This window comes from Triticum aestivum, chromosome 6B (assembly GCF_018294505.1).
Source record: "Triticum aestivum cultivar Chinese Spring chromosome 6B, IWGSC CS RefSeq v2.1, whole genome shotgun sequence".
Lineage (NCBI taxonomy): Eukaryota > Viridiplantae > Streptophyta > Magnoliopsida > Poales > Poaceae > Triticum > Triticum aestivum.
The window spans coordinates 327,428,313-327,447,918 of NC_057810.1; the positions used below are offsets into that span (position 1 = coordinate 327,428,313).

Sequence of the window (19,606 nt, forward strand, 5' to 3'; positions counted from 1 at the left end):
ACGACCCTTCCATAGGATGTTGGTTGTGCTCCCACGAGGCGACCAAACCTATTTAAAAATATCGTTGAGTCGAGTGTACGGCGACCTTCACTATAAGGCCGCCGTACGCACCCCTGCCTACTCATTCCCAATCACACTTCTAACGATACCCTTAGTCGAAAGTTGATTCTTGAACGTCCGCAAGTAGTCCTTAACACCCCCCTCTCAAATGCAAAGCGTACACAAATCATTTCATTTGAATAAGTATAAGACTAAGATAAATAGCGAAATCCCAAAATTCACGTCTTGAGAGTATCATAGTAACATGGAGTTTTTAGAAACATGTTGAGTCAAGCCAAAAAGGGATAGAAGAAGCATGTTGCAAAGATCATAGCAAAAGAAACCGGTGGCGCAAGAAGCTTGGGGGCAAGAAAGGGGTGTAGATCAACAACAATGCAAAAGGAGGCTACATAAATCGTACAAAGACAACCACGACAAGAAAGGCCGCAAAAATTGTACAGAAAGGGCCAATGCTAGAAGAAGGCTGACATATAAATGTATGGTGGACACACATGACATAGTAAACACGAGAGAGCAACAAATTTTGTGGACACAATGGAAAGTAGAAAGCTTGAAGCTAGAAAGCACTTAGGAGACAGTGATACACGAGCCATTGTGTCTACAGGGAAGGCTCGGCTTGGGAGGAGGCCTTGCAAGTGAAATGCCGATCAGTACCCAACACCGATGCGAGGTGCATGTGTGAGACGTGTCTGTGAAATGACCATTGTAAGAAATCAAGAATCGCCGACAACGAGAGAGACGAGGATTGGTGCCGCTGTACCTTTTTTATTACCCATTTTCTGTTTCTTTTTCTAAACTAAACACATGGTCATCAAGGATGCTTCATGAGAGAAACAAAGCACGTATGGTGTCGAGCAAGAACCGGGAAATGGTGGGATACCGGCGAGGGATGGGACATTGGAAGGCTTGGGGAAGTGTGTGCACAAGACATCAGGACATGGAAGGCGATGCCGTCCTTGGAGTCGGGGGGGGGGGGCACGGAGTCCCGACGTCGAACGAGTGCACCTGACCCAGTCACCGTCGGAGTGCACCACAAGTTCGTACGGCGGAGTTGGAGACCTTAGTGAGCTGTGCTGTGCACATACCACAATGAAGATGGGGCTCGGGCAGCGCGTGCATGAACAAACACGCTTGCTGCACAATGTGAGTGATGCATGCATGAGGAAGGAGGGTCAAGTAGTATACCATCCTTGAAGGGGTCAAGTAGACACGTGTAAAGGAGAAGATTCACCTTTATATGTATGATGTGGAAGATGCATGTGCCTATGGGATGCTCCACATCACTTTGAACTTGTATTAGCACCACTAGTGGGTGTAGCTTGTTGGTATGGCACCATGCTTCAAGTAATTTGAAAGTTGATGGTGAAGTTCCTTGAAGTGTATGCCTAGTACTTGTAGTACTTCTTGATGTCATCTTGAAGTTGTTGCTTGATGAACCAACTCAAGCAAAGTTGTGTAGGGTTGAAAATCCACAAGTCTGCTTGATTGGGGGTTGAGTCTATTGAGGAATTGCGCCATCGTTTGCTCATCGGACTCCTTGACATTAGCATGAATCATTGCGATTTCCATCTCCTTGTAGTACTCTTCGACGATCTTTGTTCCTTGCTTGAGGATGCCACAAATCTCGCTCTCATGACTTGCTTCATGTCATCCCAAGTAGCAATGGGAGAATCTCCTTGCTCTTGTTGAAGTTCTTGTATTTGGTCCCATCGTATGAGCGCATAGTCGTCGAACTCGAGGGGGGGGGGGTCATGGCAATCTTCTTTGGCTCTTCATAGTTGTGGACTCGAAAGATCTTGTTAACCTTGAGTGCCGAAGAGATGTAATCCTCGGTGTTTATGGCGCCGGAAAACTTAGCAATCGCGAACTTGAGCTTGCCAAAACGTTCCCCTCCTCTTGACGATTGCGAGTTTGATGTTGTTCTTGTCATCGAGGCGGTGGGTTTTCTTCTTGTTGTCGTCTTGTCGAGTGCGCTCAATGCAAGGTGCATGTGCCCTTCGTTGTAGCTCATGACGTTCCTTGCATTGAGATAATGCGCAGAGTAACTATAACACGATATGATGCACAAGTGATCACTAAGCTGCACAAGTTAAGAGGCCCGACAATTCTCAAATAGCTAGTCTCGATAGGTAAATTACAGTTTCTACACGCTGGAATCGCCTTATGCCTAGGCGTTGACTGACTGAAGGCTTCCTTCGTGAAGCTAAGATGGGCTTCGTGCCGGAGAGGCCCAATCAATCACAAGCGTCAGAAATTTCTTCCGGAGTAGTGTCCTCTTAGGACAGCCAGCCCACGGAGTGGAAAACGTGGAGCCTAATGGCACATCGAGTGGCTGAGAACGACACATGCACGATACGATATCCAACGGCTTACACGGCTAATAGCGTGAGAAGGCTGGGAATAGGCTCAGTTTTACTGTTCTAAATGTATCACAAAGGATCGAATGGCTCTCAAGGGTAATGGCAAGGAAGGTAAGGTTTGTGTGATGGAACATATACCTCGTCGACTCCTGTACCACGAGAAGAGTGACAGTCTTGCTTCCGGTGTATGTGTTTGAGGGATGATCGTCGTCAAAGGCGAACTTGGATTGATGTAGCGGTACACATGGCCTTGGAGTGTTGGCAAAGATGCCAAAGTGATCTGCAAGGGTCGGATCTTCGGGGTGGTTGGGTTTTTGGTGCTATTCTGGATTTCCATGGTTGGTCGAATGTCCGGGGGTTGGGGTACCTGACATCCGGAGGCGACAGGTTTTGAACTTGTAACCGACGTGTAAAAGAAAAAAATTTCGGCGGAAGTAACGCAAATTGTGGTAGATCCACTTGCACAAAATTGGATCCACGTATTAAATTGCTCAAAATTGGGCATGGCTATTTTTGTGTAGATTTTCCAAATAGGTAAGCAAAATTCAAAATGAGGCTTGAAAATGGAGATGGAGGGGATCTAATTCATAGCATCCTTGCTCATGATACCAAATTATATGTGGCAAGCCGCTAGGGTGGCTCGATCTTCATGAATTGGAACTGGATTTGAGAAGTAACACAAGGATCAAGGCAAAATAAAGGGAACACAAGAGAAAAATCACTCGCAGGACAAGATCTGCACCAATTACTCCTCAAAATCCAAGTCAATCTAAAAGGTGCATCCTAGATCCAAGAACAACGAAGGAAATAAAGGTAAGCAAGGGTAGTTTTTCCCCAAATCTCTAGGAAAGATGGGGATCTTGAGAGATAGTTCTTCTTCAACTTCTAGGAAGTGGAGGTCTTGAAATTCATAGTATTCTTCCTCAATCAAGAGGACTTGATCCTATCAAGAGGAGATAGATTGAGTAAAGTCTCTTACGTTTTCTAAGATGAGGGGATAAGTGAGGTTATAAGGGACATTTCCCGTCATTTGCACAGTTGCAGACCAGGAGGGGGTGGGGTGGGGTGGGGGGGGGGGAGGTGGTGGACGTCCGCTGGCTGGAGCTTCAGGCGCCGGACGTCCGCTCATTGTAGCTTCTTCGGCAGCTCTTCTTCTTGTCCTTCATGCTCGGTGTCCTCGCCGTTTTGTCCATTGGGTGTAGCTGCTCCGTGGCCTTCCTCGAAGTACCTGATCACACAGTGTTTCCGCTTGAGGTAGTAGCCATGTCTCATGTGTATAAAGTGGTAGTTCAGAGAGGAGCGAGTTCACCTTGTCTTCGATAGCCTTTGCTCGGGCTCTTGTCATTGGTCCAAATGGTGTCGTGGGGGATGTAGATACGTTCATGGGGATGATCGTGGGATGCTCCGCATCATCTTCGCCCCCCCCCCCCCTCCCGGGAAGGATCCGACCTCGAATCGGAAACATCATCACCATGGTAGGGAGAGAGGTCCTTGACGTTGAAGATGTCGCTCACGTTGTACTTGTCGCTTGGGAGGTCGATCTTGTAAGCGTTGTTGTTGTAGCGTGCTAGCACCTTGAAGGGTCCATCGGCTCGGGGTAGAAGTTTGGACTTGCGTTCGTTGGGGAAGCGTTCCTTGCGAAGGTGTAGCCACACAAGATCTTCGATGTTGAATATCATGGGTTGCTTGTTGATGTTGAGCTTGGTCGCGAGTCGTTGTACTTGTCGCTCGATGGTGTGCCTTGTATCTTCATGCATCTTCTTGAGGTAGCTTGCTCGTGCACTCGCGTCCATGTTGGTGCGCTCTTGTAGTGGAAGAGGAAGAATGTCCAATGGGGACAATGGGTTGAAACCGTAGACGACCTCGAAGGGGGACTTGCCGGTTGTGGAGTGTCTTGCACGGTTGTAGGCGTACTCGGCGATGGGTAGGCACTCCTCCCACTCCTTGATGTTCCTGTTGATCAACACGCGTAGCAGAGTGGAGAGTGTTCGGTTTGTCACCTCCATTTGGCCGTCGGTTTGAGGATTGTTTGCTAAAGAGAACAAGAGCTTGATTCCGAGCTTGGCGCATAGTCTTTCAAAAGTAACTCAAGAACTTGACGTCGCGGTTCGAGACAATCGTCTTTGAGACTTCATGCAGGCGCAAGATTTCCCTAGAAAAAAGATTGCAATATGTGAAGCATCGTCTATCTTGTTGCATGGGATAAAATGAGCCATCTTAGAGAATCGGTCCACAACAACAAACATGGAATCTTTTCCATTTTGAGTTCTAGGGAAACCAAGTACAAAGTCCATGCTAATGTCTTCCCAAGGTTCTTGCAGAAGGAGCAAACAAAGAGAAGACTCAGGAATGCAAAGTTTGTTAGCTCTCATAAGGTAATCATCCTTGATGTAATAACGTTCCCAAGATGTATGCGTCAAACACTTGGCATAAGGAATTGCAAAAGTAGGATCATGCGCATACAAGTCTTTTATGTGCTCAAAGCCAAGTTTAGTGACAAGCATGCATATGCGGGAAAGGGCATCCGCCACAACATTTTCCTTACCTTTGATGTACTTGATGACATAAGGAAATGACTCAATGAATTCACTCCACTTAGCATGACGCTTGTTCAACTTAGTTTGACCCTTTAGGTACTTGAGCATTTCATGATCGGTACGGATGATAAATTCATGAGGGCGAAGATAATGTTCCCATTCACGCAAAACTCGCACTAAAGCATATAGCTCTTTGTCATAGATGGGATAATTGAGTTGCGCTCCGGAAAGTTTCTCACTAAAGTATGCTATGGGGCGCTTTTCTTGCGTTAACACACCTCCTATGCCATTACCACTAGCATCGCAATGAATTTCAAAAGGTTTGTCAAAGTTGGGTAAGAGCATGAGTAAGCAAATTCTTAAGCTCATTAAATGCAGTATCTTGGGATGGTTCCCAAACAAATGGCGCATTTTTCTTACTCAAAGAATGCAAAGGTGAAGCAATGGTGCTAAAATGCTTCACAAATCTACGATAGAAGCCGGCTAAACCAAGAAAACTACGCACTTGTTGCAAGTTGATTGGTTGGGGCCAAGTTTTAATAGCATTGATCTTAGATTCATCTACATGAACACCCTTAGAAGACACAACGAAACCCAAGAAAACAAGCTTATCAACACCAAAAAGGCATTTGTCCATATTAGCATAAAGGCGCTCTTTCCTAAGGGTTTGCAACACGGTTCTAAGATGGGTGACATGATCTTTGAGGGATTTTCTAAAGACAAGAATATCGTCAAAGTAGACCACAACAAATACATCAATATAGGGTCGAAGAACAAAATGCATGACTCGCATGAAAGTACCGGGTGCTTCGATAAACCCATTGGCATAACAAGCCATTCATATAAGCCAAATTTGGTCTTGAGTGCGGTTTTCCATGCATCACCTTCTTGGATGCGTATTTGATAGTAGCCACTCTTAAGATCAATCTTAGAGAAGATGCTGGCTCCGCTAAGCTCATCTAGCATATCATCTAAGCGTGGAATAGGGTAATGATATTGCACGGTAATAGCATTGATAGGACGACAATCGGAACACATGCGAAATGTACCATCTTTCTTGGGAACAAGGATTACCGGGACGGCACAAGGGCTCAAACTTTCACGTACATGGCCGTTGTCGATGAGTTGTTGTACTTGCCGTTGGATCTCCTTGGTTTCCTCGGGGTTGACGTGGTAGGGAGCCTTGTTAGGTAGAGGTGCTTCGGGGATGAGATCGATTCGGTGCTCAATGCCTCGTAGTGGTGGTAGTCCCGGAGGTAGCTCATCGGGAAAAACGTCTTGGAATTCCTGCAAAAGAGAAGACAACACTAAAGGTAGATTGTGAGAGGTGTTAGTTTTTGTTGCCTCGTCCTTGCACAAAAGGACATAGTGCATACCACTTGATGGGTTCTCACACACTTCTCTCATCTCACTTTTGGTGGCAAATAGGACTAAGTTTTTCTTGTCACTCATCGTGGAGACACTCGATTTTGGCTTGTGGCGCTCACTCTCTTTGTCGTGGTTCGCTCTCTCCCTCTTTTCTCCACGATGGGTGGCTTGCTTGTCGGTGATCACTTGACTTGGAGACATAGGTCGTAGCACGTACTCTTTTCCTTTCATCTTGAAGCTATAGTGATTGGTACGCCCGTTGTGGATGACGCCTCGGTCAAATTGCCATGGTCGACCAAGAAGGAGGTGGCAAACGGACATCGGGACGATATCACACTCCAAAGTGTATTCACATGCTCCTATCTTGAAGGAAACTTGTACCGTATGCTCGACTTGGATAGTGCCGGAATCGCTTAGCCATTGAACCTTGTAGGGGTGCGGGTGCTTCATCTTGACCAATTGGAGCTTGGAGCATAGTTCTTCACTTGCCAAGTTATGACAACTCCCTCCATCGTTGATGACCTTGACGGACCTTCCATTGATGCCGGCCTTGGTGTGGAAGATATGGCATCTTTGGTCTTCATCTTGTTGATGTTGAAGAGTTAAGACCTGACAACGAGGGCGGGGCTCGAATCCTCATCACAAAAGACTTGATCATCTTCATCTTCGTTCACGCGCCGGTGCATGGCCACTTGCTCAAGGGCTTCCATCTCTTCTTCACTCATGGAGTGATATGTTCCGTCGTCGTTGAGGATCATGGTGCGCTTGTTGGTACACTCAAAGGACTTGTGGCCTCGGCCGTCGCATGTGAAACACTTGATGGAACTTGTCTTGACGGTCTCATCGGTTGGAGTAGATGATGAAGCTCACGGCTTGAAGGTGCTTGTAGTAGGAGGACAACTTGAGGTTGTCGAAGTTTTCTTGTAACTTGACTTGTCGCCGTTGCTTGTAGATGGCTTGGTTGAGGTAGGAGGTGTTGGAGTCGTTGAAGCTTGGTTGTTGGAGAAGCCGTAGCTCTTGGAAGAGTACTTGGCGTACTTGAATTCATCTTGCACTTGACGTTCCGCTTTGGTAGCTTGATGCACTAGCTCAATGAGGTTGGAGTAGGGTTGGAAGTCGGCAGTATTCTTGATGGGATGATTGAGGCCATTCAAGAAACGGGCCATAGTTTGCTCATCATCTTCGGTGACATTGGCTCTTATCATGGCAATCTATATTTCCTTGTAGTATTCTTCAACGCTCTTTGTTCCTTGCTTGAGGAGTTGGAGTTTCTTGAAGAGGTCGCAGTTGTAGTATGTTGGCACAAACGTGCTCGCATGACATCCTTCATTTCATCGCATGTGGTGATTGGTGGTTCACCTTTTGCTTCTCGGCGCTCAAGGACTTGTTCCCACCATATGAGCACATAGTCTTGGAACTCAAGGGATGCCATAGCGATCTTCTTCTCTTCCTCATAGTTGTGCAAGCGAAAGAACTTGTCGACCTTCAATGCCTATGATAGGTACTCTTCGGGATCATTGCTTCCGATGAACTTGGGCATGGTGAACTTGAGCTTGCCGTAGCGTTGCTCTTCATTGTGGTGGGGTTGAGGGTGATGATGACGCCCTTGACGTGGATGATTGTCAACCTCATATTGCTCTTGGCGTGGAGGATTTCCATAGTCATCATGCTCTTGGTGAACTTGAGGTTGTGGAGGAGCTTGTCGAGCTTGTGGAGGAGCTTGTCGAGCTTGTGGAGGAGCTTGAGGAACTTGACGATGCACTCTTGCTTGATAGTTCCTCTCTTGGATTTCTTTGCGAAGTGCTTCTTCTTGATTGCGCGTATCTCGGTTGTGGTTGGCGACGGCTCGACTTGACTCTCGAAGGGCACGTTGCGCCTCAAGTGCTTGTGCTTCACGACGTTGTTGTTGAAGATGTTGAGCCTCGGCATCTTGTTCGTTTTGGTAGGGGTAGGGGCTCCAAATACGTGATCGGCTCATGATACCAAGATGATGTAGGGTAGAATCTTAGATGCCCGATCTTTCACGATTGGAGGGAATCCTATGACGAATACGAAGAACACGAGGAGAAATCATGAGGGGAAACACGAGAGAATCACTCAAACCAACAAGATTCGGTCACACATATGCTAGATCCTCGAAACACAAAGAGTGATACGCGATTCAAAGTCAACAAAGGACGATATAAAACGTCTTCTTCGTGAGGAGGTCTTGAAGGGTCTTCCCGTGATGGGGTCTTGAATCCGCTTGGGGGATCTTCTCCGAAGAGGTTGTGAGCTCCGATGGAGAAGTAGCCAAGTGGATGAGCAAAGCTCTATCTCAAATATGAGCTAAACCAATGCTAACCCTAACTAGGAGGAGGAGGAGGTCTATTTATAGTCTAAGTGCAAAAGGGGGCGAAATGAGAGGGTACATGGGCCTCGGGCCCGAAGCTGCGGACACACAGGCAGCAGACGTCCGGTCCTTACCGGACGTCCGGTGGCTCGCGAGGGCCCGGACGTCCGGTAGGCTCGGACTTTCGCTAATTATGTTATGTAAACGTGGTACCGGACGTCCGGAGACGGCCGGTCGTCTGGAGGAGGCCGGACGTCCGCTCGCTGTAGCTTTCGTCCGCTGGGATCTGGGTCGGCTGGGCCTTCTGGCGCCGGACGTCCGGTCCTGGTCGGACGTCCGCTGGCTGGAGCTTCGGGCGCCGGACGTCCGGTCCTGGTCGGACGTCCGCTCGCTGTAGCTTCTTCGGTAGCTCTTCTTCTTGTCCTTCATGCTCGGTGTCCTTGCCGTCTTGTCCATTGGATGTAGCTGCTCCGTGGCCTTCCTCCAAGTACTGATCATACATAGTGTTTCCGCTTGAGGTAGTAGCCATGTCTCATGTGTATAAAGTGGTAGTTCGGAGAGGAGCAAGTTCACCTTGTCTTAGATAGCCTCTGCTCGGGCTCTTGTCATTGGTCCAAGTGGTGTCGTGGGGGATGTAGATACGTCCATGGGGATGATCGTGGGATGCTCTGCATCATGCGGACATGGAGGAGGATGACGTCGTCCAACATATTGATCCCTCCACTTTGAGACTTGGTGTAGTCTGATCTCTCAGGATAAAGCAATAACATGACACGGCATGGCATATCATGGCGTGAAACTGAGTTAACGCTACATGTAACTAACTCAGCACCATTATCCTCTCACTCTGATGGTGAGCTCCACATGGGCCCAACCGCATCATACTGCCCTGCCATTTCAGATGCTGCTTTTCATCTGAAAGCTGACCACAACGAAGGCTGATTTTTAAGCAACTAATATGTCAGAGGCAGATGATCCTTAATTTGAGTTAATTGTCCCATATTTATATCTCTTTGAGGGTTTTGTTTCCTGCTTGCTTTATCTTCCCGTCCTATATTATTTATATCAATTCTTCTCTGCTATATATAGAATCTGTACCTGCTTTAAAGATTCAGAATGGATTTAGATTAAAATGTATTTATTTGTTCCTGTAGTCCAGACCATCCATTGTCCAGAGCACATGGACGCTCAAACTTGGGTGATAGACAGTACGGAGATGGTGTAGCTGTATCAAGGTACCTCAGTAAGTTTCTATTTTATCAATTTGTTAAGTCTTAATCAACAAATAAGAAGATAGTTAAATAGCTCATTGCCATGATTTAAAGAAAATGCCTGAACAATGAAGGGTCAATAGAAATAGAAACAATGATAGCGAACGGGTTACCTACTCCTAAGGGTCAAAGCAAACCCTTTAATTCAATTCTTTATTCTTACATTAAAGAATGAATAAAATCTCCCCAAAGGATTCGAACCTACAACCAGTCAGTTAACAGTCGACCGCTCTACCACTGAGCTACTGAGGAACAAGGGGGGGATTCGACCTCCTAGAGTTCAACTCCCGCTCTCAACCCATGAACAATATGAGTCCGAAGCTTCTTTCGTAACTCCCATAATTTCTTCGTAGTGGCTCCGTTCCATGCCTCATTTCATAGGGAAGCTCAAAGTGGCTCTATTTCATTCTATTTCACTTCCAGCAACATTTTTTATTGTTCAAATAGGCCAAGTAATTTGAATATGATAAATAGAACCAAAGAGTTCTCGAGTGTCATGTTTTTGTTTTATTTTATAGTTCCAAAACTCGGCAAACAGGTCCTTGAGCGTCACTTGTTGTTTTTTAATTACATCGGCACCATATTTAAGAGGAAAACAATCCTTATTTGCCACCCATTTTCTGATCTGCTGCTGGAAAAAATGATGCACCCATCCTGTCACTTTGCTATTTACTGTGCTGCAAAAAGACACAAATACCTTTCTAACCTTTCCTATGTCCCTCTCTCCTCTCCACTTATGTCTGGGCCTTGCCTTGTCGGTACCTTCTCCACCCCATCCCCCCCCCCCCCCCCCCCCCCCCCCCCAAAATTTTTTTCCCCTCTTATCATCAAGCTGTAGAGCCTGGCATCTCTGTCGCCGGTATCGTTATCCTTGAGATCGTCCGTGGTCGCCACATCTCCTGCTACAACCCCGCCAGGTGTCATCAAGGGTGACGCCGAGCGCCTTCAGTGTACAGTAGTTCTGTTTGATCCATGCTTCCTCCCAAAGCTGGTTCTCACTGCTAACTGAGTGGATCTGACTTTTCTAATTGATTCTTTGTTTAACCTTTGTGATTGACTTTCAATTGGCATATTGCCCTGTATTTTTGGGTTTAATAGTGGGAATTGGTGCTGACTGGTTTCTTGGACTTCCTTCTTATTTTGAGAATAAGTTCCTGGATTTTTTTCAGCATGTTAAGGTTGTACGTGCAATCAAGTTGTAGTTGGTTCATTGGGGTCGTGCTTTAGGGCATAAAAGATCTTGTTACGCATGATTCTCTTTTTGTTTATATATATATTTATATTTATATATATATATATATATATATATATATATATATATATATATAATCTACGCAAAACTAATCTGCACTTCTATGCTTTGTTAATCTGTACTTAACTTTGGAAGCCAGCTCATATTTACAAGCCATTAGTGATTAACAATATTGCAGTTAACATTGTTGCTAATGCTGCAGTATTATCTTATTTTTGGCCTAATTAATTGTGTCTTATTTGATGTTAGGTCAGATGGTGCATCAACGTCAAGTGCGCGGAGAGGACGTCCAAAAAGTATGAGTACATCCCCTGAAATTGGTGATGACTTTGCGAGGTTTGTGAAAAGGACTTAACCCGCTAAATAAGAAGAGTTGCGCCAAGTTTAGTGATAACCTTGATATTTATATTTTCCTCAAAAGATCAACTTGAGTAAAATACTTGGTTAACTTCTAAATAGGCAGTACAGTATAAGATTTTTTTCCTTTTTGGACAACAATAAAATATGAAAAAAGGAAGCAAACTAGGTACATGATTACACGGGTTCACTTTATCGATGGCCAAGTATTTTACCATATTTAACCTCGTGAATGCAACAAACTGACTGTTGACTTTGTCATCTTAGGTTAGAGTGATGAGCACAAGGGCTCCCGGTGTTGGGATTCTATTGGCCGTCGGATGCAGATTTCTCGGGATGTGACTTTCGATGAGTCCCATCCTTTATCTACGTCGATCCTCTCCTTTGGCCTCCGTGGAGGATATTTCCTTCTTGCCTTTTCTTGATATACCTATCACTCTAGTTTTCCCCATAGTAGCCTAGTTTGGGGGTCGAAGGTCCATTCCCTGAGCCGGGGTCAGGGTCGATCGACCCAGATCGAGGGCCAGGAATGATGTGGGGTCAAGCTGGGCCAGTTGTCAGATCGCAACCACAATCGATGAATGTTTATCCTAAACAGTATGCAAAGTTCACGTTGATTTACTAGGCAATCCACTGCATTGTACGCCGCTCCACTTGTTTCCTCAAGTCCGTGGTCCACAACTCCGCCTTCGATCCATCAAACTATATACTACGGTATACATCTCTCCCATCCTGCCATTGATGGATACGCCGTAAGCCAGCAAGGTCTCATTACGCCGCTGCCCTACTCCGTTTGATTGTAGTCACCGCCGCCGTTTGAGAATCTCCCACAACACCTGCTGATGTAGGGAAAAACCCTAGTTCATGATCTTTTCACACTTGGAGGTGAGGAAAGGATCAAATCAAGAGAATAACACAAGATGAACACTCAATTGACAAAGATCCAATCACTCATGTGCTAAATCCACATACACACGAGGGATACAAAGGTCCAAATCCAACACAAGAAGGCAAAGAGGAACTAGTTCATCCCAATCCTTAGAGGAATTGAGGGCTTGATATCCAAGAGGATCTTCCCTAGAAGGGGTCTTGAATCCACTAGGGGATCTTCTCACATGGAGGCCTTGATCTCCATGGGAGAGGGTAGTGAATGAGCAACGCTCTATCTCAAATCTGAGCGAATCCTTTGTTGACCCTAGTTCGTCCAAGTGAAGGGGTATATATAGCCTAGGGAGAGAGAGGGGGATACGTGGGGGATATATAGCCTCCGGACGTTCGGATCCGCGCGAGCCACCGAACGTCCGATACCTGACTGTGCGCAGCCACTCAGGTTTACACCCATGTATCCCCCTCTCTCTCCCTAGACTATATATACCCCCTCACTTGGACGAACTAGGGTCAGCAAAGGATTAGCTCAGATTTGAGATAGAGCTTTGCTCATCCACTACCCTCTCCCATGGAGATCAAGGCCTCCTCCATGTAAGAAGATCCCCTAGTGGATTCAAGACCCCTTCTAGGGAAGATCCTCTTGGATATCAAGCCCTCAATTCCTCTAAGGATTGGGATGAACTAGTTCCTCTTTACCTTCTTGTGTTGGATTTGGACCTTTGTATCCCTCTTGTGTGTGTATGGATTTAGCACATGCGTGATTGGGTCTTTGTCGAAAGCAGGTGGAAATCGCTCCCCCTCCCGCGTCGCTCCCGCGAGCGACCGGGGGGATCTTCCTAGCGCCGGCGCCGGGGCGTCCTCCTTCCCCTCTCCCTCCCCTCGCCGCCGCCGGCTCGCGCCGCCGGGCAAAGCCCGGTCGGCGTCAGCGGCGGTGGGGTTTCTCACCCCCCCTTTGGAGACGGCCGGCGCGGGCCGCGTTGCTTCAACGGTGGCGATGTGCGGGCGCGGGGCGTGTCGGCGCGGTGGAGGGCGTCTGGCGGCGGCGTCGCGGACGTGTGGCTCGGCGCGGTGGGCTGCGTGGTGGCGGTGCCTGTCGCGGCCGTGGCGGCCCGATTTGGTTTGGTCCGGGCCCGATTCGGGCGGCGGTGGCGACGGATGGCTCGGTGGCCGCCGGTGGCTTCTCCTCCCGCTCCTGGAGGTCTCCCTCCTGCCCCATGGGTGGCTGGGGTGGCTGCTGCGCGGCCGCAGGGCGGGTGGCAGCGCGTCCGACTCAGATCTGGCGGTGGGATTTGGGTGGACGGTGCGGGTGGGGCTGCGGCCTGGTGTAGCCGTGGCTCCGGCCGTAGGCGGTGGCGCGTGGAGGTCCGGCTCATGGTGGTGGTCTCCCGAGGGTGCGGCGGTTACATGGTGGTTTGGCGGATCTGCCCGCAGCGACGGCCAGCTATCTCCGGCGTCGGCTCGTTTGCGGTCGGACCGCTTCGACCGTAGCTCCATCTACTCGTCGCCCGGGCGTTACTTCGGTCCAGTGGCTGGCCCTCTCCCAGCTGCGGTCCTTCGCTCGTCTCATGCCCGGAGCTGCAGGATGGAGCTCGTCTCGCGCCCGGCAGCAGGACGGAGCTCGTCTCGCGCCCGGCAACAGGACAAAGCTCGTCTCGCGCCCGGCAGCTGGACGGAGCTCGTCTCGCGCCCGACATCAGGACTGAGCTCGTCTCGCGCTCGGGGCTGCAGGACGGGCGATGGAGGCCAGTTTTGGCCGGCCTATTGGGTCTCGGCGCTGGGGTTCGTCCAGGGGTGCGAAAGGCGGGACCTTTCCACTCGTCTCTTCGGTTGGGGTAGCGGCGGGTCACGGGTGAGGTGGTGTCGAGGTCTTGGATGCTGGGGTGGCGGCCCTGGTGGTGGTGGTTGTGCGGTGCTCTTGGACAAAGCCCGTGCCTTGGTGCTGCCCGGTCATCATGGTCGTGTGGGCGGCGTGGTTGCCGGGGTGTGGCGTTCGGTGGTGGTGATTGTGGGCCGAGGTGAAAACCTGCTCTATCTTCGGACGGACCGGCGGCGGCGAAGATCGTTCCCTTCTTGAAGGCGTCGTCGAGGCTCTCATTGCCCGTCATGCGGCTCCGGGGGAAACTCTGATCCTTGGATCGGGCGGGTGGCGGCGCTCCGGCGTCGTATCCTTCCTGAAGGCGCCGCCTTGTCATATGTAGCTTCATTTATTCGGGGCGGTAGTGCTAGGAGTGGTGTTGCTGCGCTCAGCGCCTATGTATCCTGTCTTGGGTGTGTGCGTGTGTTGCGGTGGCGTGGCGTGTGGTTGTACTGGATGCTTGTGGTTCGGTGCTTTATATATAAAGCGGGGCGAAAGCCTTTTTCGCTATTGGATCTTTGTCAATTGAGTGTTCATCTTGTGTTCTTCTCTTGATTTGCTTCTTCCTCGCCTCCAGGTGTGAAAACATCATGAACTAGGGTTTTGCCCTACATCGTCTTGATATCAGAGCAAGGTTGATTCACACCTTGCTAATTAGCCATCCTGTAAGCAGATTCATTTCCATCTCTTCTTCTCGACTGTAGGCGTACCTCTTCTCGGGACATCACAACAATGGCCTCATCATGGGACACAAGCGTCGGCTGATATAGCAGCGCAGCATGCCTACTCTCAAAAGTTTGATCTAGGCCTTTTAGAAACTGCATCACACGCCTGTGCTCGACCCACTTCCTGGCAATCTCCATGGACTTTGCATGTGGAAGTTCAAGTGGATCACTCTGATCCAGATCTGCCCAAAGGTGCTGCAGCTCATTCACATACACCAGTCTATCACCTTGACGAACATCATGGATCTTGTCTTCAATTTGAGACATGAGCATCGGGTTTCCCTTACCGGAATACCTCATGGACAACATGTTCCACACAGCAAAAGCATTCGGCAATGCCTCAACAGACAGTGCAATGGCTGGAATCAGGGGGTTCAACATCCAGGCCAGTATCAGGGAGTCAGTGACGCTCCATTTCTTCCATTCTGAGCTCTCCTTGTCAGCCGGTTCTTCCACCGTTCCAAGAACATATCCCGTCAGTCCCTTTGTCTTCAAGATCAACAAGGCCCGCCTTGGTAGCTGCCCACGCTATTCAACTTGACATCATTGGGCATGAGCTCAAGCTTGAACACCTGATCCACGCGGGGCACAACAATGGCGCCACTTGCAGGAGGTAACTCCTGACAGCTTTCGCAGTCATGAGCTGCTAAAGTTTCTCTACAGCAGAAGTAAGTTCAGCCTCCATGATCACCTCCCCTTTCTCCAATCAGCAGCAGCAGAAGCAAAACAGCAGCAACTCTCAGTAGCAGAAGACACAGCAGAAGCACCTTGCTGCCTCCAGAACCACAGCCCCTACCGGACAGTCTGGTCGTACGAGAGTGCCTTCCAGATTGACGAGGAGACCACCGGATAGTCTGGTCCAACTCGCCGGACAATCTGGTCCCAATCTGTTCTTCAATCAGCACACGTAGCAGCAACCACCTCCACGCGCAGCTCCTCTCCGCCTCCAGCACCACCTCTTCTCCTACCTGCGCAGAGCTCAAGCTTGAACACCTGATCCACGTGGGGCACAACAATGGCGCCACTTGCAGGAGGTAACTCATCGGCAGCTTTCGCAGTCATGAGCTGCTCAAGTTTCTCTACAGCAGAAGTAAGTTCAGCCTCCATGATCACCTCCCCTTTCTCCAATCAGCAGCAGCAGAAGCAAAACAGCAGCAACTCTCAGTAGCAGAAGACACAGCAGCAGCACCTTGCCGCCTCCAGAACCACAGCCCCAACCGGACAGTCTGGTCGTACGAGAGTGCCTTCCAGATCGACGAGCAGACCACCGGATAGTCTGTCCAACTCGCCGGACAGTCTGGTCCCAATCTGTTCTTCAATCAGCACATGTAGCAGCAACCACCTCCACGCGCAGCTCCTCTCCGCCTCCAGCACCACCTCTTCTCCTACCTGCGCAGCAGCACCAAGCTCAGCAGCAGCAGAATCAGCAACTGAGGCACCAGCAGCCAACTTCACCGCCCCTCTTCCTCAGCTCAGCCGCCTCTCCCGGTCCCATTCGCTCACCCAGCAGCAGCACCTCCGCCTCGTGCGCGTGCGCAGCTCGCAGGCAGCCGCTTGTCTCCACCACGCAGCTCGCTGCCGATTTCCCCACTGGACCTCGCCGGTGACCTACCGCCGTCGCCTTCCTCCCTCAACCTCGCTCTCTGATACCATTTAGTTGAGAGAGGAAAGCACCTGGCGGCTGCTCGATCTAGTGTGAAGCGGCGCCCATGACGAGACAACGTCTCTTCTACTAGGTTAGTGAATGGGCTTGGGCCTTATGGGCCAGACTGGAACATGGGCCCACATACGACATATTTACTTCTCCAATAGTAGTTCGTGTCTTGTGTATAATTCACCTTTTTTCTTTGATGCATGTTTGGTCAAAATGAGAAATAAGAGATATTGGGGAAATAAATGTAATAGCATCAAGAAATAACCGCCATATCCACAATATTGTAATATGAATAAGAGATAATAGCTTGCTACTTGAGTGAAATTGCATTGGAGCACACCGTGACCACACCCACTGGAATCTGCCCCATTCATTTGCCTCGGGATTCACACCATTATATTAGACAGTCTTTATTAGGAGATTATGAACCATGTATGTCACATAATATAGGCTTGTATTCGATATCCTTTTCGGACTGACGTTGTCAGTGAGCTCAGACCTCAACCACCACAGACCTTAACCACCAGCGCCCAAAAACCTAATCAATGCACCCACGCTGCTGCTCCTCTTCACAAAGCCATCTTCCCCTGGACGCCCATTCTCCCCTACCATCAACTGACATTGCTCATGTTCTTCTCTCCACTTTTCTGTTTCTTCTTTTCACTCATGGTCTTCTCCTTCGGCGACTTGGACGTGGGAAAAAAAGCTAGGAGGAACAAGGAAGACTATGTCACCGACGGGGAGCAACGTTGAGGACGAACGAGGTAGCCGTCCGAGCTTGCCGCGTCCCGTGCGGACACGGCCAATGACACGACGTCTGCCCTAGCCGCTGACACCAAGTCTTGTGTCCCGCGACCAGCGAGAAATGCAATCGCCGTTCTAGCTTGTCGTGTCCTGCATGACAGCGGCCAGCGACACCGCGTCTTCCTAGGTCGCCGGCACCATGGCCTTCATTTCTGCTGCCAGCGGTACTACATTCAATGGTCGCCGTCGAGCTTGGCATGGCACCGCGTCTTCCCAGGTCGCCGGCACCATGGTCTTCATTCCTGCAGCCACCAGATGCGTGTACGTCGTCCGCGTCCCGGTTGTCCCCGTCGACGTCGAGCTCGGCATGGACACGCTCTGCCTCAGCAACCGTGCCTACAGCCAGCGGTGCTGCATCGAGGTCGTGGGCTTCATGCTTGTGGCCTGCGTGGTCGACGTCCCTTGACCTGTTCCCACTTGATGGCCACGAACTTTTACTCCAACCCATCTCAGCCTGAGCTTCCTCGCATGGGACATGACAGAGTTGTGGGGCCGAAATAAATGTGATTCATTGTTCTTACTACGTTGTATACTTCTCGTATTGGTTGGAGGCAAAAGTAAACTTCATTAACTGTATTCATCCCGAGACAATAATGGACGTGCAGATTTCAGAGGGGTGCAGACCCGAGTGCTCCTCGTCCCCGTCCGCTGCTTGAGTCTATATTTAAAAAATTATGGCTCTTACTTTGAAGGAGAGAGATTGTCAAAACTCTGAGTACCGGGTTTACCTATTATTAATTTTTGTTTGTTATATTATGCTTTTTAAAGTTCACGACAACCATACAAATGGAAAATATATTAAGAGTTCTTGTAAAAAAGGCCCGCCTTATTGTCTTTGCCCCGGGCGCCCAATATGTCAGGACTGGCACTGGCTCCCTAGTGATGTTTGACGGTGTTACACCGACTTTGTCACTGACATGTGTATTTACATTTGTGGTCTTTGCCGAAAAAGGCTTTCGCCCCGCTTTATAAATAAAGCAAACCACCACAGCCACAAAGTAACACATAAGTTCACCCACACACACACACAGAAAGTCGCACAACATAGAGTACAAGAGGGTTCTGCTGAGGGCACAGCTCAACAAGTCCTGAAAAAGAAAACAAAGGCGGATAAACCGCAACAGCAGCTAAGAAGCTAATCCGGCTCAGGTGGTGGAGGAGGAAGCGGCGGCGCCAAGCGGAGAGCCATCGCGCGGAGGTCGGCAATGATGGTGTTGATGGCGTCCCGGTCCTGGTGACGGCTAAGCGGCCGCCAGAGCTGCAAATAACCACACATTTTGAATACAACGTCAGTGGCACGTCGAAGAGGGACTCGCTGGATGACAAGCTTATTACGCACGGTCCAAAGCGTCCAAGCAAGGACCGCAATGAGCAGCCACCTAAGTGGCGGCTCGACGGGGTGGAAGCCTGGACCTCGGTGAGGAGGTCAGGGAAGTTGGTGTTACACCGACTGCCGCTGACAACCTCACGGAGGCAGCCCCAGAGGAACTGGGCGGAGACGCACGAGAAGAAGATGTGATTCGAGGTTTCCTCTGTCCCACATAGGGGGCAAATCCCATCGCCCAGGCCATGCCGTTTTAACACCTCCACGCTGGAGGGAAGCTGGCCGCGGATCCATTGCCACATGAAGATCCTGATCTTGAGGGGCACACGGATAGCCCAGATCATCTCAAGGGCCGCTGGGGCAGGGGAGGGGGCAATGGCCTGGTAAAGGGATTTCGTGGAGGACCGGCCTTTGTCTTTGGGGTGTCATCTGTAGCAAGATCTCTTGTCCGCTGTGCCATGTTGCCTATGTGGAGTCTTCACCACCGGTTCTTGTCCCAGGTGCTGATCCAGCAGCTGTGAGGCTTCCAATGTTGCTGATGATGCTATGGTTGCTGCCTATGATTAGAAGGTGTCTGACTACCAGGTGGCTCTACTCTTATCATGATGAGCTGACGCCTACACTATACTTAGTGGTTTGATGATGCTGCACGGTCTGTGGCTGTCCTCTGCGCTGGTGTCTTGCCTCGGTTTTATTCTGATGTTGTGGGTTTCTCTACGGCCTTCAAGATGTGGCTCTACTCTTAATCATGATGAGCTGACGCCTATACTATACTTAGTGGTTTGATGATGATGCATGGTATGTGGCTGTCCTCTGTGC

General features: G+C 49.4%; 1 protein-coding gene across 13 annotated transcripts in view; it reads left to right on the forward strand.

Moving 5' to 3' along the window:
- Positions 1-19,606, forward strand: part of LOC123137089 (probable serine/threonine-protein kinase SIS8) — a 57,781-nt gene that overhangs the window by 17,848 nt on the left and 20,327 nt on the right. For 9 of the 13 annotated variants that reach the window (XR_006467731.1, XM_044556663.1, XM_044556665.1 and 6 more), the window contains 2 exons: positions 9,812-9,900; positions 11,435-11,516. Coding sequence is in view for 12 of the 13 variants with exons in the window: in XM_044556663.1 (XP_044412598.1) it covers positions 9,812-9,900; positions 11,435-11,516 (171 nt within the window). In the remaining variant the exon portion in view is untranslated. Of the gene's footprint in view, positions 1-9,811; positions 9,901-11,429; positions 11,517-19,606 lie in introns of all 13 variants that reach the window. The other 4 variants (XM_044556674.1, XM_044556672.1, XM_044556664.1 and 1 more) reach the window with 2 other exon arrangements.